This window comes from Passer montanus, unplaced genomic scaffold, assembly GCF_014805655.1.
Source record: "Passer montanus isolate IOZ18808 unplaced genomic scaffold, ASM1480565v1 scaffold26, whole genome shotgun sequence".
NCBI classification, from domain to species: domain Eukaryota; kingdom Metazoa; phylum Chordata; class Aves; order Passeriformes; family Passeridae; genus Passer; species Passer montanus.
Genome location: NW_024367261.1, coordinates 3,996,182 through 4,020,565, shown reverse-complemented (window position 1 = coordinate 4,020,565; position 24,384 = coordinate 3,996,182). Strand labels below are relative to the sequence as shown.

At 40.3% G+C, this 24,384-nt stretch overlaps 1 protein-coding gene across 10 annotated transcripts in view; it reads right to left on the bottom strand.

Annotated features, from left to right (window-relative positions):
* Positions 1 to 24,384, bottom strand: part of PHACTR1 (phosphatase and actin regulator 1) — a 302,048-nt gene that overhangs the window by 58,216 nt on the left and 219,448 nt on the right. For 9 of the 10 annotated variants that reach the window (XM_039712149.1, XM_039712146.1, XM_039712150.1 and 6 more), the window contains 3 exons: positions 17,913 to 17,993; positions 11,125 to 11,304; positions 9,885 to 10,091 (listed from right to left, as the gene is read on the bottom strand). In XM_039712149.1, the coding sequence (XP_039568083.1) occupies positions 9,885 to 10,091; positions 11,125 to 11,304; positions 17,913 to 17,993 (468 nt within the window). The remainder of the gene's footprint in view (positions 1 to 9,884; positions 10,092 to 11,124; positions 11,305 to 17,912; positions 17,994 to 24,384) is intronic. The other variant, XM_039712154.1, reaches the window with a different exon arrangement.

Here is a 24,384-nt window from a genome sequence, read left to right as displayed (position 1 = left end):
CACTTTAAAGCCCTAATCCTCCAAAATAGCCCTGTGAGGTAGATGCAACTTCTTCCACTCAACAGCCACACAAATAAGGGGAGAGCAATTAGGATGAGAGCAATTCAGTGTCTGAAGTTACAGGATGACTCACCACCATCACTGCCAGAGCAAAAGCTCAGGGATTCCTGATCCATCTCAGCACTGCAGTACAATTACTATAAGTCACACTTCTTACACCTTTGTAATATGCAAAACATCTTGTGTAAAAAATTACATTATAGGGCAAAAGAGAAAATAAATAAGGTTTGAATATTAAACAGGACAGGTTTGGAAAAATGGAGGGTACATGAGGAGAAAAGTTAAAGGGCACTAGATTGTTAGGACTAATGCATTCTTTTACAGAAGTGGCAGGCATTTTTCTCTGGACTCAAGCTCTGAATTTTACCTTTTTAACTCTACTTAAAATATTCACTGAAACTCATAGTTGATCAGCCAGGAAAAGACTTCACTGACTTCAATGAGAAATCAGTGAGAGGTCCACAAGCAAACCTCTCTTCCAGAACTCAACTGCAGAACGGAGATTTTTGGAGTTGCATTGTGAAATATTTTCAGAAGGGAAAAAAAGTAACATGAGGGCTAGTAGTTGCCAAGATGGATGGGGGAAATAGTCACAAACCATGCTAAGAGTGAAAGAGAGAGAAAATATATACATTGTGATCACCAGCTCTAAGTTTGTCTCTAGGAGGAAGGCCAGGCCCTTTCCAGCCTGAAACACTGCACAAATTTGTCTCTGCACTATAGCTCACTATAGTGGGCGAGGCTTGCATGACCTTTGGTCTCTTGCTGCTTCTGTCCACTCCTCTTGCTACAACATGGTAAGGGAATTGCAGGGCCAGAATCTTCTTTTGACCTGAAGAAGCTTGGGAGTTAGATGCTGCTCTTCAAAGGTCATGACTATTCTGAATGCTATCAGATTTCTATACTCCTTTTTCAGACTATACAAACTGGTTCTTTTTGGTTTAAACTATCCTTCCCTCCATTTCCTTCATTCTTTTCTTCTTCGTGGCTTGTTCTGGGTATTGCCTGGACTTCTATCCATATCTAATAGCCAGGGTACACAAGTTGATATCAGGACTAGCAAGCACTAACACTTGAAAATGATTACGGATTTTAAGGTGAAAAAAGACCACGAGCTAAGTTCAGATATGTCTCTTGAGTTATTTTAGTGCTAGTCACATCTTCCACAGCATCCACTTGATATTAGTGGTTTTCCTATGCTAGGAACAACACATTGACAATGTAAGCCTTTCCCCCCTCCAGAGTGTTTATGGGCTAACAACACAGAGAGGTTCAAGGGAGTGCAAAAATGAAATACTGTGTGCTGGTTTTGGCTGGGGTAGAGTTAATTTTCTTCACAGTGTCTCATATGGGGCTGTTTTGTATTTGTGCTGAACAAAGTTTGAGTTGATAATATAGAGATGTTTTTGTTATTGCTGAGCAGGGCTAGCACAGAGCCAAGGCGTTTTCTGCCTTTTGAACTGCAACACAGTGAAGGAAAACTGGGATGCATGGGAAGCCAGGACAGGTTCTAAGTGAGCAAAGGAATATTCCAGACCATATGGCATCATGGTCGGCATGTAAAGCGAAGGTAAGAAGGAGGAAGGGGGGGATGTTTGGAGTGATGGTGTTTGTCTTCCCGAGTAGCCATTACATGTGATAGCCCTGTCCTCCTGGAGATAGCTGAATACCTGCCTTCCCATGGGAACCAGTGAACTAATTCCTTGTTTCGCTTTGCTTGTGTGCATGGCTTTTGCTTTCCTACTGAACTGTCTTTATCACAACTCATTAATTTTCTCACTGTTACCCTTCTGATTCTCTCACTGATCCCACTGGTGGGGGAGTGAGTGAGTGGGGCTTGGCTGCTGGCTGGGGTTACACCATGATGTAGGGGCATGGAGAAAAAGTGGCCTTTCCACATTGCAGAGTGGAAGAGCTATAGAGAGTAGAATCCAAGTCTTTTGCCTTTCAGTGTAATATAAATTCACTTAACATGTTGTCTTCTGCAGGCAAAAATTCTTCTGATGGCTCTACCTAGGCTGAAATTTAACTCATGCAGTAAAATAACAAAAAAACCCCCAACAAACCAAGCCACATTCAGGATTTTCTATTCAAGCACACAAAGGTCTTCAAGTCTTGTTTTTCTTACAAACATGTTATTTGCATACATTTCCTCTGTGTATCTTGCATAAAAGAACACACTCTTTAATTAAAGATAAATAACAGAAAGAGTAAATTGTATAGAGCCCTGAGAATAAAGCTTCTATGGGATTTGTAGTAAAAATAAGTGGGTTTTTTCCCACATTTATGCTTCAGGCAATTTTACTTTTAGAGCTTGTCCTGAATTACAAAGACTACACTGAGATCTACACTTCCATTTTGACAAATACAGGTTGGTTTAAGATCCTTTTCTGCAGTATCTCAAATAAAGTCTTCACTTGACAGTGCCTGTGCCTGGATGCCCCATCACTCTGTGGCAGCCATTCTTAATAGTGAATTCAAAGATATTCCAACTGCAGGCACCTCTGTCTTTTGACAAAAGAATAACTGGAAGTATCATTTGGGTTTTCTGCTTTTCGTGATCATGAAGATCAGAGCAATATTGTATGTTGGAAGTGAGCATGACAAGTCAAATAGTTCAGGTATAAAGCAAAAAGGAATCCTTCCTTCTAAATACGGTGAAAATTTATTTTCTCATGCAAGTATTCATGCAGTAGAGTTGTGGCACAGGCACTGCAGCTCTGGAATTGCACAGGAGAATGAGTCTGGCTTAATTATCCTGAGTATCCACATCGTTCCATCATGAATCAGATGCACACACTCTGGTTTGACTCTGCACAAGAAAGATATAGACCTTCAGTTTCCACTTAAACAAACCCTTCGTATCAACATGCTTTCAATGGTGCCAGTGCTGGGTGACTCCACTGGACACCTGCCCAAAATCTTGCTCATTATTTTTAATGTCCTCATTCAGGCTGACTGTGTTATGCCCAGGTTCTGGAGCTTGTCTGAATATGGTCCTAATACCAAAACATATAACCAGAGGCATTAAGTCTACTTGTCTGCCCTTCACCTTCAGGAGAATTCTACTTTGTTTAAATAAAATGGTTAAAAGGAGAATGACTCTAATGGGAAGACAATTCAATCCATTTGCTGGGAAATGTAACTGCATCCTCATTGACACCAGTAATGGAGACGTTAGTACTGCAAATTATAATGTGTGGTCTCACCAGTGACTACGCTGAACAAGTGGGGCCTTGCCCAAATCCATGGGCTCTGGGCATGCTGTTGGAAACTGTGCTACCATCATCTGCACTAAAGGACAGAACAACTTCTCCCTGCATGTAAGAGTGAGGAGACCGAATTTTACAGTTCTTTCCTCTGTTTTAGTATCGCAATGTACACGATTTATGAACCAGGGGTAGTAACAATTATTGTCTCCTGCACAGAATATACATCAGGAGTGGGCATCAGTAGATGAGTAAGAAACTGGACAGGGGAAATAATAACAAGGAATCTATGATGTGTCTTCTCAGTGAAACATTACAAGAGTATTGAATCATTGCACAAAGCACTCATAACCGAAAAGAAGCAAACTGTGTGAAGCCAGGTGTGCAAGTTTGATTAATCTCTTCTGGCTGAGGTTTTTCATGCTCAAGAGAATAATGAGCAATTTTGCAAGATGTTGGTTCCCAGTGGGGTTGTGACCACTCAGCACTGTGTAATAACTTGTATGTTAGAGTTGATGAAAAAGACATCAACCTCTCCACTCTTGATGACAATCAATTACTTAAAAGACAGTTGTGGATGCCACAATATTTGCTACACATCAGACCTTTGACAAGCAGGCCATCCCTTACCCTTTCTATACAGATCATTTTGCTAACATCTATAGTTACTGTATTCTTTTAGGGTATTAATGAGATAAATATATGTTTATTTGTTGCACAGGTTTGCTACTAAATGGTTCTTCTGAAGTGTTAATGGTACACTAGAGCTGTGCACCACGTACACCAAGTCTGATGCTTCTTAGTCACAGAACATGGCTGGAGAACTGGTCAGCACACATTAAAGACACAACTGCTGCAGATTAAGTGCTAGGAACTTCTGGATGTATGGCAGCAAAGGTTGCTGCAGCAGGGGTTGTAGAAAGGCTTATTAAAATCTTCAAATTCTGCCCCAGCTCAACTACTGCACGGAGAAAGAGGACATGCTGGGGGATCCTGGGCTTGTGGCAGAGCTGGCTGTGTTTGCTATACTGCCAGTGGCAGAAATGCTCTTTCTGGACTCCTTGCCAAATGTAAGACAGAACTGTACCCTGACAGCAAGAAAGGACAGCAAACTTCTGGGTGGTACAAGAAGAAACACAGCCAGGAGATTCTGCTACTGATGGAAGGATTCCCTCCCTTCTATTCACCAGTCCTCAGACTGTATCTAGACTACTGTGCAAGCTTAGTAGCCACCAAGAAAGGTATCAAAAAATCAGAATGAGTTGAGCACAGGGTCACTGCAGTGGCTGAGGGCTACAGCACCTGAGGTACTGAGGTGTGTTCAGCTTGGAGCAAAGACAGCTTGTGGGGGGAACACTAAAGAGCAGCCTCCCAGTACCTACAAGTTATCAACAACTCTTCAGTGCTGTCTGGTGGGAGGAGGAAAGACAGTGGAAAAAAGTGAAACAAAAGACGTTCAAGACTCTTTTGAGGCAAGCGTCTTCCCTGCCATGAGAAGAGGCAGTTAGTGGAGCAGGTTTATCCAGATAGGTTGTACAGCTGGCATCCTCTGAAGTTTTCAAGACCCAGCTGGTCAAAGGCCTGAGCAACCTGGTCTGATCCCATACTTGGCTCTGTTTTGAGCAGGAGGTTGGATTAAAGGTCTGCTCAGGTTTTTCCTCACTTGAATGACCTTATACTGTGACCTTTGCTGTACTATATAAAACTACAAGTAATACAGCTTGTCATAAAGTTAATGAGATACTCTTCAAAATCCTTCCAAGTAATTAATTATATAAAAAATGTGCAAAAAACTCTCCCAAACCAACAAACAGTGCAAAAACCAGTGTGGCCTGTTGAGGGAGCTTCATGGGGCGATGTGCCTGATATTTACTGGCACCATTTGGACAAGTAGCTTTTGCTTTTTCAGGTCTTCTCTCCTGTAATCACTTGTGCCTAAATGGTGAGAGTCTCTTTTCTTGTTTCAATGAGTTTTTGAACAAGTCAAAAACTGTTGTCAAAGGTTTGCCATGCATCTAGGGCTGACCATGGCAAGATCTGCAGTCATGTCTTCCAGGGAAAATTTGAGACAGAAATTCTTTGCTGTTCTTCTGTACCACATATGCCTTCAAGATTCAGATTGAGTTTGAAGAACAAAAGCAAGGCATGATTAGCCCTAAAGGTTGAAAAGTATAGCTCTGCATGAATTCCTGTGTGGGGCCTTGAAAAGGGTTTCAAAGACGAGAAGATTTCCTGATGTCTGTATGTGATAGGTATCCCTCTCCAGGAAGAAGCACAGAGAGGAATTATAGAGGGAGAAACTGCACCAGGGCCCAGTTTCCATGAGAACCCAGTGAAGGAGAACTGCTTTTGCTCTGCTGCTTCTCCCTTGACACACAGTGAGAGAACTGTCCATTGTCTCCATGTGAATGTAACCTCTCTTCCTGAATGGAGCCTGCCAGAGCTGGCAGCTGGAGGTAACATCACCGTGGAGGAAGCTTCTGGATTATGTCTTGGGCTATCTAGGAGTCTTCTGATACATATGTGTGTGTGACTATTGCATTATAAAATACTCCAGAGTATTTACTGAACAAATTGTAGTCACAAAAACTTTTACAAAGTTGTCAGTAATAACCAGCTGTGTCGTGGCAAGGCACCAGGACCCCAGGCATTCACGTTCTCAAATCTCATTCTGGTCTTGTCTGCATTGTCAGAAGCAACTTTTGAGGACTTTAAATATTTCGTACCTATTAAATGTTTGCCTCTAATTATAAATTAGTTCTGACACTACACAGACATAATTAGAAAGCACAATATCAGAACTAAAAATGTGCTATGTGTCTCTTCAAAATCTTGAATGAAAAAAGCAAAAGAATGCAAAAAGCTTAAATGGAATAGATAAGTGGCCAGATATAACCAAAGCTTCATACTATTCTAATATTAGGCTGAATTTTGACTCAAGCAGACTCAGGTGCTCCTGAGAACCCATCTTAGTGGCACATATTTTGTTCTTTGGTGTTTTAGGAACTTTATGGGTTACTGGTGCTTCAGTTGAAAAATATCTAATTAATTTCAGAAAGCATTATCTGCGCTGGTGAAAATTAACAGCTTAATGAATCAAGATCAAAGGGAATTTTCCAACACTGGGGTCTATCAAATCAGACATGCTTAGTCTTCCTCTCACTTGACCATTAAAGATTTTATGTTAAGCTAGGAACTTGAACACCAGAACCCCAATTAAATTTGGTCCCAGGTGATTATTTCAACTCTTCCTAAATTTTCGGTGAAGGAAGTAGAAGTGTCGTTCTGCACGTGAATATCAGAGAAATAAAACAATGAAAGAAATTCTATCTTGTGAACATTGTCCAGTACTAATCAGTCTAATGCAAATCATGTTTGAAAACCAGTAGAAGGCTCACCAGGAGGTGACTGAACAACAGGACATGCAGAGCAGTGAAACAGCAGTAACAAAACAGATATAAGGCTTGTGTTTTTCTCTTGGAATTGCCTGTTTTCTAAGGCTATGCGTGCACTTCCACACCCAGTGCTGTGACAGGGATGTTCCCTATGGAGACAGCACCATCAAGACCACAGGACACGGTGTGAGGAAAAGCATGGAGCATCTTCTGCAGCAATGTTGGTATCACTCACAGTGGTTGCCCTGCAGTCTGCTCTTGGCTCCAGCCCTGTCCCATCCCTACAGAGCCGCAGCCTTGAGAAGAAGCATGCCAAGGCTGTGTGATTTATATTTGCTGAAAGCAATTCTCTCTTCCTTTCACCTTTAAAATGGAATTTTTTTGTTTCATTCTCCACAAAATTAACTGTGCTCTTATGTGTTTATTTAGGTCCACTCTTTTATGTGCATTTCTTATCAATTGAAAGGCCAATCTTTGTCTTGGCACAGGTGGATAGATATTTGAGATGGCTCAAAATGCTTTCAGAGGAAAGGAATGTTTCTTTTCCATTTCTGAAACCTGTAATAAGCTCTTTGTCAAGCCCTGAAAGTCAGTCTGCATAACTTTTTGAAGAACTTTGGAATATTTTCACAGCAAGAGGTGGTCTGACTTTTTTCCCTCAAGGTTTGTATTTAAAATATTTTTCCTCTTTTTTTTGCCTCTGAGGATGTTTGTAGTGATTTTTTAATACATGTTTGTACAAAACATGTGTCTATTAAATAGATACACTTATGTACACATATACATGCATATATATATATATATATATATATATATATATATACAGAAGTCGAGTTGTTTCTGCCTTTTCACATGTGTACCTGAACCCTTCACAGGATCACATCTCCTCTCACAGTCTCTTGAGCAGAGCTATCAGACCATTAAACCTTGTCACTCTCCACTAGCCATGCCTGGTATGTCTTAATTTGTCCTTCAACCTTCTCAAACATTTTTCAGTAGAAAAATGCGTATGCAGCAAGAAATGAAAAGTTTTCATTTTGAATGCCAGAATTCAGATTTTGCTTGTTTTCTCACTCACAAGTGGAGGATGTCTCTGGAGTAATTAGAAAAAGAATAGCATTAATTCTGCTTCTCACTGAGGAGGATGCTTCATTAGGATTGATTGCTCATTTCTAAAGATTGTACATGGCTAATATAATTACCACTGGAGAACACAAGGCACTGAGCAACACTTATATCCTTTGGACCACCAAAGTAAATGGACCCTTTAGAACAAGCTGAATACTTTTATTTATAAGGAATGTACAAGTGAGGGTTTCGGTTCCAGCAGGAACTCTGTCAATTAAATTATGGCTCTATGACTAAATTTGAGTCTCTGTTCCTTTACCCTGAAGGTTTTGTATATGCATGTACGAGAGTCTAGCTATACGCACATACAAGAGTTTATATAGGACTAGATGGCACATCACTGAAGGCCACCACAAGAGGCCACACCAGAGGAGTCACAGTTCTGTTTCACTTTCATTGGTAAGTCATCACCATCAAGCAACTCACTTATACTGATAACTTGAGCCTGATTCTACTTCACACAAAATTTGCAGCTGCAGAAAAAAACCCAACCTACTCCAGAAGCCCTCATCCTTTGATTCTTCTGTTATCTCTTACAAAAGAATGGCTTATGAATCAAGGACCTGAGATTTTTTTCCTATGCTATTCCTATACTTTTATTTCTTCCATGTTGCCCTCATTTCTGAACAACTTCTTGTAACTGGGACAGAGTTTTATGGGAGATCATAGGAAGCTGGTTTTGTCCTTAGGTGAAGCCATGAATACCACTACATGGCCTTGCAGGCTGCAGGAATGCCCATTCAGTCTGTAGCAAAGGGCAAAATATTAACCATTATGTGCAGATTTTGGCAGGTAAGAAAGTAAAGAGGTTTCACATAAAATGCACAAAACTATACAGGACAAAAAAGTGTGGTCATCCAAACAGAAACATGAAGAGACTACGTAGAGATGAGAGAAAACCAGAACATGTTCTTTCCTAATGAGCACTTTCCTGATATAGATATTAAACCTGAATAAAATCAGCATTAACTGTCTGGAAAAAAAAAATACAATATATAAATGTGGGCAGAGCACTTCTCACATCAGTTCTGAAAATATCAGGGCAGGATTAACACAAGATCAACCCAGGGGAAGACTGGTAGCTGCCCCACTACAAAGATGAACCACACCTCATATTCAGCTCAGGATTTTGAGGTGCTGCCTGCTGTGCAGCAGCTGTAGTTATGAACATACTGTTCAAAAGGTGCAGGCAAATGTTTAGGGAATCTATTTTGGTCAGCATGAATATAGCCATCCTTTGCTTCAGCAGTCAAAATGAGAGACTGGGAGGAGGAGACACACCCATCCTCCTTCCACATTCACCTAGAACTTTGAATCCCAAAGAGCCTGGACACTTGTGAAAACATATGGAGCACAAAACAGAGCCTGTGTTGTTTACTGTTGCTACCTTCCATGCAGTGAGAGCTAAACTGCAGCATAAAGCACAGGACATCAAAATCCTGGTCACTGGGAATTGGAGCTGGACTCACCAGTGGGAGGGGAGTAGTCAGAGCAGGAGTGGAAAGGGGGAGCAGTTTGGCAGACGATGTTAAGTACTGAGGCAAAATGGCAAGAAGTCATGGGACAGAATTACGGGTGTAAGGATTGGGGGCAAGTCACAGACAAACAAAGACACATACAGGGTGTGTGGAGGGGGACCTGCCCATATGGCAGTTGAGGGGACAAGCAACAAACAGCAAAAGGAGAAATCAAAACTCTCCCTTTCCTCTCATCTCTCACGCCTTTCCTCATTAAGGGCATTTAAAGATATCCTAGTATTTTTCTGAGACTTCCTTTCCCATCAAAGCACATCCTGCAATTTCAGTGGTGATGGTAAGTCTTGATGAATAAGAGTGAGGAGGGTTAGGAAATGCCACAGCAGTCTTAGGCAATTACAGCTGGGAGGGGAAGTGCCCCTGGAGCAACCTTGATGAAGGTGCAGTCTGAAGATTTCGTGATCCCTGCCCTAGGTACACCACGTACATCACCAGCACACATAACAAGTGCAAACAGCATTACAGAAAGAGGAAGAACACTGAGAATTTCTTGCTACGCAGGCGGCTTTTCCTATAAGGGAAATGGTGGGGCTGAGGGTCCAGGAACACCTACTTACCAGTTAAGTGGCTGGCAATCCTGGCAATAGGTTTAGGAGGCAGGGCAGGGGGCTGTTTGAGGAGGGACAACTGTTTCACGGGGGTGTCCTCATGGTCTCCAGGGAAAGCGGCAGATTTTTTGGGGGGAAGTAGCAGGACTGGCTTAGCTGTAGGATCTTGGGACAGGAGGACTCCGGATTCATTGGATGTGGGGCTCTCTTCAGACACTGGAGGACACAACCACATCATAGACGCAACAACGTTACGAGCAAAGCAGCAGCAGATACAGCCGAAGTCAGACAAGAAAAGCAGCACAGCAATGCAGATTAGGAATGACTCATAGATTTCACTCAAACATCGTATAACGTAGAAAGGAGGAAAGAAGGAAAGAAAGGAAGTAAAAGAGAAAGAGTAACACACATCTACACAACAGTGAAATTTCCCATTACTTCTGACAGAAGCCAGCTCCTCCATGTCAGGCTGGGATGTACTCCCACATCTGGAACACAAATTAGGCTTTATAATGTCATGTCTCTGATGGTCTGTCACCACAGCTTGCCTAGGACCAGATATGTTAGCAGGTGGTCTGTAAACTTACCCTGATAAAATTAAAAAGCACCTCACAGGGTCTACTCTCTTTCGAAAAGGCTGCATAGCTGTGCAAGATCATGGATCACAACTTCTACTGTTCACTTTTCCTCACTTGACCTTTGTCCACAACTCTCAGCAGCACAACCTGATGCAGAAAGAGGAGCTAATGTAGATGTAGAGCATTGCTGTCTCTCTGCACAGGCTGGGGAAGAAGAGCAGTCAGCCTCACCCAGGGTAGGGCAGCTGACTGTGTTCATTACTGACAGATGTGTGGTGTGAACACCACACAACACCACGTGGAAGGTAGAGGGCATGATGTTGTACCCCAGGGTTCAAAAGTGTTGTAAGCTCTCTGCTCTAGAGCTCATTGGTACATCTGAGATGTAGACAGAGAGCTGGAAACCTAGTTTTACATGTTCACAAAGTGCAGGGGTTTTCCTTCACTCTGAGAGAGATTACTTGCTTAGAAGTAGAGGTTACTTCTATATCATGTCAGTCAAAATTTCTTGTGGAGCATTCAGTGACAATCTCTACACTGTCACTTCCTTCTACACCAGAAGACCTTCATTTTGATAAGGATTTCTCAGGGCTGAACACCAAATGCTAGAAGTCAAAAACTTGTTTCAAACAGCTTAGAGTATCTACACCATAACATAAAGAAGACATTACCTGTCCCATCCATGATCTCTGTGGTTGGGAGCACCTCATATGAGCAGGGTTCCACAGATGCTGGGACTGACTCCAGTTCTGCTAGGGCTGGCAGGGACACCTGGCTGGAGCTCAGCCCAGAGCCCAGAGGCTGTCCATTCTCCAAAGCTCCTTCTTCATTTGGTATGGAAAGTTCCCCGTCTGTTCATAGTTGGAGGAAAAGAAGAATGGCAAAAAAAAAAAAAAAAAAAAAAAAAAAAAGACATAAATAAAATGCAGACAGAATTTTAATTTAAATATATTTCCATTAGATTATTTTCAAATGAGGAACCTGGACAGAGATCTTCTATATACACATGCACTGGGTTTACTTGGAAAGGTTTTGATAGCAGGGGGTCTACATGGGTGACTTATGTGAGTAGCTGCCAGAAGTTTCCCCTATGTCTGATGGAACCAGTTCCAAGCTGGACCCACTGGACTGCTGACCAAGGCTGAGCCTATCAGTGGTGGTAGCACCTCTGGGGTAGCATATAACTTAGGTAAAATATCTGTATTGATCTTTTGCACTACCCTGGAATGGTCATTATGAACTCTGGTCTAAATTGGTTGATTTCTGACCACCTTGACCCACACAGACATGCAGTCCCATCCAATGCCAAAAAAATATGTTTTCCCTCTCTCTGTTGAATCTGGGAAGTCAGGAATGATAGTAGGCTGGAACTAAAGAATATTAATACATACTGTATATAATATTTTAATATTAATAACAAGAATTATTACCTTTCCCTACCCCAACTTTTATGCTATAAAGCACACGAGCAAAATCACAAGGATATGTCCCTATTTTACATACAAATAACTACATTTTATGTAAGAAAGAGAATAATTTTTATATTTGCCTGATGTAAGGTCTTGATACTGGGATATATCAGATTCCATTCAGAAAGCCTGTTTTTATAGTTACTAATAATATCTCCTCTATCTGAGCAAAATTTCTGTGACAGCAGCTGGCATTTTCTTTCCTAACAAATACCACTTCACATTAGAAATAATAAAGAGCAGAAGAAAGGATTCAGATTATTCTCTATAGTGTCAACCTGCATGATTTTTATCTCCAAACTTGTTAAGCACAGCACTCTGGTACCTGGAGGCAATGACATGGACATGACAATTAGAGTTTTATAAACCAAAGTGTTCAGCCCCTATGGTTAAAAATGGAAGCCTGAAAATATAACTGAAATGTGACCTGTAAAACTAAAAACCAGCAGGCAAATATGCAGAACTTGATTTCACTAACCATTTAAATTATTTCTAAAAATGAAACTCAGGATTTCAGAAAATGCTTTTAGATTTTTGGGCACCACTGATTAGCCATATTACTGCTCAACGTACTGAGTGGAGATGCACTCGGTCAAATGAGTGCACATTTTCCCCTCATAGGGCTAACAAATCACTTTGGAAAACAATACTGAAAAGATAAAAAAGTCTCATTTTGGTGCTATACAGCAATTAACCAGTCTGAAAATATATTAGCTGATAACTATTCAGAATTATATTTCTGCCATTTAAAGCTTCTCTACAGCAAGTGAAGATGGTCTCCTGTTTATTTTGAAATTATTATAAATACCAAGGTCTTGACTTTCTTGGTTTTGTTGGAGGCTTTTTGGAGACCCAGAGAGCTATTATGGTAGTGCAGTCACATTATACTAGATTGAAACCTGACCCATGGCTTTGAGAGATCAACTGAGCTGGCTAAAAGGTGGCAACATGAATTAAAGCTAAAGGCTTGGGCTGAGTGTTTGTAGCACAGCCTCCTTTCTAACTGCTGTGGCCATTCTATTTAAAGCTGTTTACTTCCCTAGGCAGCAAAAATCAAAAAACAATTCAGCCAGTATTTAAGCTGAACATTTTTTGACTTAGCTGTTTGGGTAGAAATGCTGTGTACTCTGTGCGGGCTCTGTCTCCCTTTTATAAAGACACACACGTTTAACATGTTTGGGATAAGGATTAATGTTCTCTCAGTTACCTGGTTTCATGAGAGTGTAGCGGTTTCTTATGTAGAGCACCTGCTTCTTGAATGAAAGGCAGTGACTGCGTCTAGCAATATATTAATTAATTCCCTGCATTAATTCAGACTACATGTGACTGTAACTATGAGAAGTATGCATGACAAACCCAGTAATGTTTGCTTTTTGGAGGGATCACTACACGTTCTTCATGAAGTGAGATGCCTATTGCAATACGTTGAGCTTCTTGAAATCCCACTGTCTTCAGTGTGCTTATGTACTTCTCAAGATATATTAGCATGATTTGAAAAAACCAGCATTTGAATGACCCATGAAGACTTACAATTGCAAAAAAAGTAAAATGTAAAATAAAATTTTGGCTTTTACCTTTTGTCATAATACTAAAGCATGGCATCTTTCTGTACTGACAGTGTAACTGTTTTTAATCCTACATCTGAATATCTTGAATCTTGATTTAGAGTCTAAAGCTTGTCCTTACATTTGAATGAAATTGTCAGGCATGGCACAGAATCACGACTGAAATATACACCCTAATTCAGGTATTGCTTAAAGAAGAGCTACCTGGAGAGTTGCTCAAGTACTGCAAACAGATCACAGATGCAGAAAAAAATAATTTGTAGAGGAAAGAGTATCTCAGTGTGAATTAATCCTGCATCAGAGATATGCTTGACAGCCAGATAAAAAAGGCAAATTACTTAGTATTTTCAAAGTATTAAAGCTATTCCAGTTGGCTGATACACATATGAAAAGAATCCTGGTAATGCAATTAGTACATATACATGGATGAACTTATCTGTTTTCAAGAACTGGTTATGAGTTTAAAGTTAACTCTGCACAGTGATAACATATGTAATCTTTTATTCTCAGACTTGCTAAATCCTTTGCTATTTTCACAGTGTCTGGTGCTACTTAATGGAAAATAACTTCCCCTAAGTCCATGAGCTTTAATAACATCGGCTGAGTGTGAAACTGGATGGGTCTATGAGTGAGTAGCTTGATCTCTGAAGCAAGAGAACACATGAAGGCTGCTCTTTTCTTACTCAGGAGACCCTGCACACCTGAAGTCACAGAAGAAACAGGACCTCAGAGGAAACACTATTATGCAGAGGACTCTGCCCAGACACTTTGATTCACCTCAGCATGTGAAAACAACAGCATGGGACGAAGGCCCAGAGATACATAGATGATGTCTTCAAAACCTCTGGCTCCTAAGCATGGTTTCTACCCCTGAACACACCTGCATCTTCTGCTCTCAGGTACTTCTAAAACATTGCCTGGTGTGAAGCAGGCCACAATGCATCACACTGACTGACACAAACCAGACCTATTGTTTGTCCCCCTGTTGTAGCTCTGCCTGCCCTCTCACTGCCTTATACTCTGAATACCTTGGACTACGCAACTTTTTGCATCCTGGGAAGTGCCATGCTCATGCATTCCTTCCACAGAAGACTGGCTACAGAAGTCAAAATGGACAAGTTGAAATCCTGGGTTAATTTTTGGATTGGGTTATCTCCTTCAATATTTGTCTGCTCTGAAGTAGACTGTCCAGCAAGAAATTCTTGATAACAAAGACTAGGAAGGGCAGAGTAAAATTCATTGTCATTCTCTGACATGATCCCAAGGGTGGGAAATGGAAAATTGAGTGTTCTTGCATATGGTCAAGACCTGCCCCTGCCCTTGGTGGTTACCTGAGAACAGTGTCTGGAATTCTGCACAACTTCAGCACTCAAGCAGACCCCTGATTTTGTGGGATCCCATGGAGTTTGAGACAGGCTACTTCTGGAGGAGTTCAAAACTTTTCAATTTCACTGCAGCACAACTGTCTCTCCAGTGGCTGCCATGCCTTCCTGCTGCTTTACCAAAGCCACTTCTTCAAGTTTGTCCTCACACACTGTCACAAAATCTGCTTTAGTGCATAAGTGCAACATGTCTGAATCCTGTCAGGACTTAGGTTACCTGAAATTCAAGTCTAAATCCCTAATTTTAATTAGCTACAGCATATTAAAATACAAGAATATAAAAGATTAATACTGCCCATGTTTCCTTGAAAAACCATTGCACCATTGCCTTTGGAGTAAGTAATTGGTGCACACTCATATTCAGAAATTTCTCACTACAGGCAATCTCATCTACATTCAGAAAGAAGAAGAGCTATCAAAATACTACAAGTAGATTTGGGTCTTTGACCAGCAGCATGAAACAGTGGGCAGTTCTAATGACAGATGTTTTTGGGACGGTTACAACTTCATGTGGAAATCAATGTCTGTACTTATGTGTAGGAGTGATGGCAAAAATATGAGTTCTTTCAAATGTTGAGGTATGTTCTATGATGCAGGTGGAAGAAGTGTTTTTAACCTCTCGGGACTATCTGCTCACAAATTATAAGAACAGCAGGAGCTTAATCAGATACTTCTTCAACTTACTATTTTCCAAAAGTACGGAGTATTTGAAAAAATTATAGCCTTTGCCTACATTTTCAGAATGCTGAAGTCACAGAGCCCTGCAAAGGGAAGATAACAGAAACTGATTCTGTCATGAGTTGGGCCCTTAGCAAGGAAAGAACTCTCTGCAGTTCAGTCAGAAGCAGCTTCAGGTGACTAATTTAAGCGTGGGGGTCACTGAAATGATAACAGCATTTCTTGTTTTCCAAATATAGCAGCTGGACTACAGTGACTCTCCTATGTGTGACTACTGTGACTTACTGCACTCTGATAATTTTCACCTGCTGGGTGACACAAAGTCCTCTGAAAAGCCAGCAAATCCTGAAGCAAACGGGTCAGAGCATCACTTTAAACAGCAGGCAAACAAACCAGCTAATTATGCTTTTCTTCAATGTAGAAGATATGACAAAATCAACATTAAGCACAAGGCAAAAATTCTTCTTGGGTCATCTGTCTGCACTGTTTCCTTTGACTGGTATGATTATTGGGTTTTTAAAGCAAGAAAAAGCCAAAATTACTCACAGGCCTGCTTTGCCTACCTCTTAGGAAAGGGAGACAAAGAGATTTACACCTAATGTCTGTGCAAGATGCCTCTTGGCATGGAAGGTGCTACCACAATCAAATAAAGCGTTCTGCTAATAAATGCTAAAGGTCTGTTGTTTTCTTGAAGGATTAGAGGTTACCTAACAGGAATTACAAAGAAAATGTAACTTCCACTTAAGGTTGTCAATGAAATAAATCCTTCATTAGAATTACCCTCAGATTATTACACACTGAAGGAAATAATGCTTTTGCGCTACACATCTTGCCTTGTTCATATTCTTGTATCATCACAGCTGTTTGAGTACTGCTGCTATTCTTGTGTATTATCACCTTCTTCTCCGTCCTACCTCTTTCTTTTCATATCAGCTTTGTAAAGGTGAAAAATTACTATAAAGAGGAATTAATTTCTTTCTTTCAAATACCTACAGATAACTTAGAATCTGCTTCACAAGATGACACAGAAGTTTACAAATTACATCATTATTTGATCAATAGACAAAAACCCCTGGAATCTCCCCAAGTTTCAACATGGAAGGTGGAGTTAGACTTCACAGAAAAAAATTTTCCTGGGGAGGCCTTTAGGTTTATGTAGGGATGGTTCAGAGGATGGCTACATGTGGGATGTGAGGCAGGGATGAAGGAGGTCACACCTGGGACAGAGGTGTGACTGAAGGCTGCCTTCTGAGCTGGTTGAAGCACTGCTCACTTGGTGTGACAGCCTGGACCACACCTCACTGGCTGTGGGTCTGATCTGAGTCACACTACAAAATGTGGACAACACAAAGCAGTGAGAAGGGCAAACCTATTGACATGAGTTGTTTTTACTCTCAAGTTGCATCTAGGTTGGTCTATATAACTGGTGGAAACTGTAACATTTAATGATAAGCACATTTCTGCTCATGTTTGTTTTTAACTTAAAAAAAATTAGCAGCCTGGGTTAGTAAATTTTTGAATTCCTAATAAGCTAGAGTAAAAAGTAGGTAGCAGATTTAAATGCTTCTGAATTTATGAAGTAGGCTATAGTTCTAATATCTGTGAAAATTTCTAACTTCTGTTGATTTCTACCAGAGTTTGTACATACAAAGCATATGCATAAGTTATATTGTGATTAAGAAGTTACATTATTATGTCTTTATATAATTTGTTGAATTAATTGCCTTAGTAATTGACAAGAGAAGCAGCAAAACAAATACAAGATGTACTCAAATACTGAACATATAGGTAACAGATGTCAACTATGTATTATGTTACCGGTGTAAAACAATGATGTTTGTAAAACAATGGCATTTTGCATAAACAAGACATTACAAACTCAACAAATTAATTATCCTGAACAAGGAATTATCTCTTCTGAGCTGTTTCAAGGGAAAGTACATTGTTCTGTGCTCATCAGGATCCAAAACCTTAAATGTTTCCTTTTTCCACAACAGTTAATCCCAAAGTGACTCAACCAGACAATGGTAACACACAGAGGCACAAACCCACTACATTTCTCCACAGCCTGGATGCTTTGCTCTTTTGCACTCAGTGACTACTGTATATTGCTGTGATCTTTATTTCTGTTGTTTTACATTTCTGATGAGCTTTCATTTTTATCTGAAAGAAGAAACTACCACATGTATCCAACAGAGAGGGCCAGACCATGGCAAAGTCAAGAAAAGTGTTTAGAGATCTTATTTTGCACAGTCTTGCAATTTAGAACTCTCTATTCCCGGTTCCTAATGTTACAATTATGTAATGTCTGGTCATAAAACTATACAGTATATCAATTTACTGTTGTGAAAAGAAGAACACTTACCTTTATCAAAAATTTCTTTCAGCACTCCTCGTTTTATAAGCTCCTCTCTGCTTTGCCTCATTGACATTTTTCTTTCCAAAGCTGTAAGCAAAGGATAGGGATCAATATAAATAGAAAAGAAGGGAAAATATTGTTTTAAAAGACTCTATGCATTTTAAAGGCATTTAAAAAATGCTCTTTCTCCTCTTCAAGTCAGTGGCAGTTTAGCATCTTGAAATAAAGGCCAGTAGGTAATCTTGAAATAAATTACGAGTAGGTAATCCAGAGAATGTCTGCTACTGTAGTGTGGCTGTTATTGACAGAAATGGTGGCAGACTGACTGATTTGAGGGCGTGTCTGCACAGCCATTACTTGATTTTGACACATAAACCATGCATTTCTGATTTAGAGAATTAGAGACAGCAAAGGGAGAAAAAGAAAATTATTGCAGAAGATGCAGAGGGAAAGTTAAGAAAGAAGGCAACACAAAGGCTCAAACCAAGGAAAGATGTGGCCACAGAACATGGCCACGGACTGTGTCCAGGCTGTGGAAAAGAAGGAAAGCCAAGGCTTCTTTGCCACTTGTTCCAGTGAGGGCAGGTTATGGTGTTTGGGACAGTGCAAAAAATCAGCTGTTTAACAGAGCCTTCTCTTCCCTGGAGGAGTGGTTTCCCCTAAAGAGATGCAAAGGAGGGAAACTCCAAGAGAGCCACCGCAATTCACACCAGATCTGAACAGCTCAAGTTCTGTATTGGCTGCTTGGAGACTGGGGTCACTGAGGCAGCAAAATGACAGATAGAAAATACATGTTTCTTTAGTGCAGTAGTAATTAAAGCAATGTCCAATTAACCAAAACACCACAAAGGACACACACAGGCAAAGAGCTGAAAGCCAGCAAGCCAGGGGCTCAAGAAGTGAAGTGAAGGAGTGGCTGTGACTGAACCTGCTCTGTGAGAAACAAGCCTGTGCCTGCCAAAAAAGAGGCACAGTCAAGGGCAAATGGCTTCTGCCATATGCTCCTCCATCAGACCCAGCACTGATGCACGTACACACAAATGAACTGGGACTTAGCATCCTCAGCCTGCCCAAGGCAGATTTAAAGCAAAAGAGGCTTGGAAACCACCTCTTCTCCCCTGAAAACAGGAAGGTGCAACCTTTCTTGGTACTGCTGTGTGTTGACTGTTCCCACAGGGACCCATATAGCTTGTGGATTAGCTATGCTTATACTGGCACACTGTGCTTATTGCAACTTATTTGCTGCCAGATACTTACAGCTAATATGAACAAGGCCAGCTTCACTTTTCTCCACAGGATAAATACAGGCTTCCCTGTTTTTAAAATCAGTTTTGAGCATGTATTCTTTGAGACAAAGATGACCAACATGTACAGACAGAAGCTAGTTAAAAACTCTGGTCTCTCCAGGGAGAGACACTCACTGAACTTCAATGTGGATTAGAATTAAAGGCAAGTCCCTTTACTAAAACACAAGACCCCATACCCATTAACCAGCTACATGGTGCAGTTTGATTTTGGAAGTTGTTAACCTAACAGCCACAGCATTTTCCAGAGTGCTTTACACCCATTTGAAGAAGCACTTTAGGCACCTCAACTGACTTGCAATGAAACACTGATTTCTAAGTTTCTAATATGCTTTTGAAAAGATAGGCCCAACTATAAAGCTCTGGAGTCACACTGCAGACTTCTCCCCAAGCTGTCTTTTCCTTATGCTGAAAGGGTCTTGTTCTGGTACAGCATTTAAAGCTTTTTCCTTTTCCTCCTTAAGAATAGCTGCTCTCAGACCTTCCAAGAAAAGACAGAACAAGCTGCAACTAATTCCTGAGCCTTCTTCCACTAAAGAAATTGTTAAAGCTCTGACTGAGTTTAATGAGCAATTTGGTGGCACCCAGCACCTTTTTCAATAGGTCTCAAAAAGTGTAATTTTCTGTTAGAATAAGCAGCAAACTGAACTTGCTCTTCAGTGGGAAACCAAGCTGGGTGAATCGGCAGCAAAGCAGCAGTTTCTGCATATAGACAGCAGCACCACACACAGAACAAAGACACAGGCAAATTCTATTCTGTACTCCATCTGTACACAGATAACATAGACAGCAGCACCACACACAGAACAAAGACACAGGCAAATTCTATTTCTGTACTCCATCTGTACACAGATATTTCTGTATTTCTGTACTCCATAAGTAACAGATCCACATTTTGCACACAAATTCACTGGCATCCACCTGGGTGCCCTGTCTCATCCTCCTGCCCAGTCAAGAGCTGGTTATGCAAGGTAGCAGCATTATTACTGACTTCACAGTTAGGAGGTCCCACCTCATTATCATAGCACTGGTAAGAAACACAGTCATTTTGCAAACTAGAATTAAGGCTTTTGGGGAATCAGGCACTAAAAAGGGCTATCAGGACATTTAGAAGAAGTGCAGGAGCGTCTCTTCCAAACCAAACGCTGAGGAACACCCTCTGGTAGTGACCAAGACTTCTCGAAGTAGTGGACTTTTTGCAGTTGCAGAATTTCAAAGATAGAATATATGTCTTTGGAAGACTGTATATATAGAAATTTCTCAGATATTCCCTATTCTAATCTGCTTGTGTACAAGAATGAAAAATCCCACAATCCTCGAGCTCAAACTCAGACAAAACCAATATTTTCAGTTTCTAAATCCTTTCTAAGTAGGTACAGGACTTATAGTATTAATTATTTTCCTACTAAGCCAGTTTAATTAATAAGATATTTAGAGGAAGGGCATGCTGGGCTAAGAGCAGCACTGAATGATAACAGATGTTATACTAAAACTGTGGAACATGCTGCCTTTCTTCAATACAAATCTTCCTCCCAAACAAGTGTCGTACATTTAAGTGCATAACCTGCTATGCTACCGCTGATCAGATGGGAAAAAATATAAGCATTTAGACAGAGAACTCATTAGGGTCTAACACCCTGAACAATGAAATGCTTTACTTGGTCTGGATTTCTCTGGTTAAGATTGCCAGTTCTTTTATGAAGGATTTTGTTTTCAAGCAGAAAGCTGGTACAAAATAAATTCATTCACTCTCCACTGAGAAGGAATCCATTCACAGCAGAGGATAAATGTAAACCTTTGAATTAATCCTTGATTCATGAGAACCGTGTAAATTCTGTGATGGGAAAAAATGAATTTTAATTAATATTTAAGAAAAGATGTATTACTTCATTAGTGATTTTCTTTGGTGATTAACCTCATTTTTTTTCATTTGTACAACCTTCCAGGAGATTAGAAATAAGCATTAAGCCCTCTTTATGGGATCTACTTATGCCAGAAACTAGTTACTGTAACAAATTCATCCACTCTACAAGAAACTCTCAGTTACTAGTTTATAGAAATGAACCTATGTGTATTTTATGGTAAAAGCGCACAGATTTTGCCAGTGTGCTCTGCAGTAAGCTGTTTCTTTTATGCTTTGATGAAGAAACAGTGGGAAATGTTTTTATTAATGTTTCTGAGCTGGTATTTTTGAACTCGTCCCTCAGGAGCAGCCCCCCTCTGCTGTTTAAGCAGAGTTTTTCTCTGTGGCAGACCCATTAAGATCAGTAAAGCCTTGACAGGGTCAGGAGAAGTTCCTGCCCCTCCACTCTGGAAATCAAACACAGTTTTGTCTTTATCCCTTCAACAGGCTGCTGTGCTCTGTGACGGCAGTGGTTGTGGGCTGCTCCCCCAGCTGAGAAGGCGAAGCCCTGCGCTGCCTGTGAGCCAAGTGCTTCTGCTGCTCCATTATTATGCAGCCATGACATGCGGCCTTTCCGTCCTCCCATCCTTCCCTCCAAGACTAAAACATCTCAGATGAACTCTTCCAATCTGCATCTGTATCATGCAATAATAAATTAATAATAATATTATTACACAAGATAATGATAAAGTGTCCTCCTTTGCAGCAATTGTCATGTTGCTGCTTAACCAAAGGGTGGACTAAATAAACAAGTCCTGCCCTTTTCATCTGACAACTGAAACTAAATCCCAGTCTGTGCTGGCCAGTTGGATCTTAACCTTGCTTTTTTTCTGAGGTTGTTCTTGGCTTTTGTTTTGCATGGATTCATCCTTTCAAAGGCCACTATAATTTTAATTATGATATTAGAAAGCAAAGGTTGTTATAGGATGAAGCTGAGAGCAGAAGCTTTCTGGTGCATCAATTATAGGAATCTGCTTTGCTAATAATTCAGATCTGAATAATTAGAAACAAGCAAACCAATTGCTTTGCACAATGTTTAGATAAACAACGATCAATGATTTCTTTAGACTTATACGGAAGAAAAGATTTTCAAATGTAATGGATTATGTATTAAAATGTTACATCATCTTGGAATTTTCCCAACTATGTAGAGTTTCTTGGCAATCAAATGGAGCAGGATTCAGCTGATACAAATTTTTATGGTGTGTGCTTCTGCCTCTGAGCTGGTCTCCTCCTATATTAAGAGCGAGTCTTGGGCATGATTAACCTCAGACTAATGTAAGAATCTAAACAGGATAGAGCTGCACCTTGGAAGTGCCTGCTAGCCTTCACTGTAAAGGAAGCTAAGGGTGAGTAGCTGAGATAAAGATGCAGAGAAATAGGTATGAAATACACCTGAAATCAAAATTTACTGAAGAGAGTAGTTTTAAGAAAAAAACCACTGTTATAGATGCAAGTCTTAGCTCCATTAATTTTGGGATTGTTTTAAAAACTGTGGCATGACATTCAGCACTGCTGCTGTGAGCTTGGGATATGATCAATACCAAAACATAGCTTGGTTGAAATAACTGCATTGCTCTGCTCATTGCTAAATATGAATTTTGCTTGGCTTCAAACATGCATAGGTCTCTTGAAGCCTGAGGAAAGTAAAGATACTTCAAGAGGTTTCTGAATCTTTGAGATTTAAAGTTCCTTACAGAAGTTTTGAGTATCTCTAATATCAGCCTAGGTTTTCCTGCAAAAATACCAACTACAAAACCTAATTCAGACAGATAGTAATCTGTCTACCTAGAAAATCTACCTAGAAATCTACCTAGAAAAGATTGGGAGCCTCTTTTTGTCTCCGTGCCTGCCCATGACATTCCTTGTTGTGACTGTAGCCTAGCACTCCCATTCTATGAAATAAAATAAGCGAACATTTGAAGGAGAAAAATAGGCTGGTATAAAAGGTTGAAAAGTGTATAGAAGTGCCTCTCCAAATCAGCTGACCAAATAAACTTCTTCAGTATGTAAATCACTTGGAAAACTTTTGTGGCACGTGCTATGAAACAAACTAATAACACAGAAAAATCCCCTAGCATTGATGCCACACTAAAGAGTAACTCAAAACACTCTTCAAGCAAACCTGGATCATCATTACAGGAGTGGAAAAGTGAGGTACAGACAAACTGCAACAACTTGGCATACCACCTGCTACATCAGTAGCAAAGCATTAACAGCAACTGTTCTGTGACCATGGGCCAACACTCTAGGCTAGGAAATGACCCTTCTAGACTTAAAATTTGCTACTGTAATCAAGGCAAATAAAATAACAGGAAAAAGAGGCAAAAAAAAATTAACATCCCCCAAAATTAATTTTATTTTATTTCATTTCTGGTCTTGCAAGTACAACTGGACTTATTTTAGACTGTGACTATGTGAAAGCATAGAGAAGATGATGTCAGGGTATCTTCCTTCCACTCCAATTCAGAGCAGCTCAAGACAATGGTCCATTTCCAGTTGGAAGCACTGGACTGGGAACATGATAAATCTTCATTTGTGACAGGTAAGCCTTTGAAATAACCCAGTAAAAATATATACATTCCTTTGAGAGTGCAGGATCAAATCTAAAATTCCTGGTTACTCACTGGAAGAGTTTAGGAGGTGAAACAGTTGGCACACCTGGTAACTACAGATAAAAATTCAATCTTCTCTTCCTTACTGATTGAGACAGAAAGTAAAATTGGGGAAGAAATGAAATCAGCCTTAAGAAAACTCTAGACTTGTACTGACCATTACTACACATAAACTGCCAGAGGACAGACTTGGGAGGAAAGTGAATGCAATTCAGATCTGCAAATACAGAACTGCAGAAGCAAATCAAAATACTGCCAGCCACACTAAGTGAGATCAGTACAATCAGTTACAATACAGTAACACAACTCAGAAAGAGAGCATGCAACCAGAAATTCAGCAAACACAAGGAATGGCAGAGAAGTTATATCTGAACAACTCCACCACGATAGTTCTTAATTCTTTCTGAACCAAAGAAATCAGAAATCTAATCCAAGAACAGATGAACTGTATTTGTTTCATACAGAAGGACTTAAAAAAGTCAATCAAAGAAGGTGTCATGCTAGGGAAAGAACTACACTTCAAATTAGATCCAAAGAAACCCAACATAATGGATTTCACAGGCCAAGCTGAGCGAGCCTGGCAGAAGATGAATGCAAGAAAACAGAAGATAAAACAAGAAATCTCGACAAACATAACAAAAGCTGTGTGTTCAAAA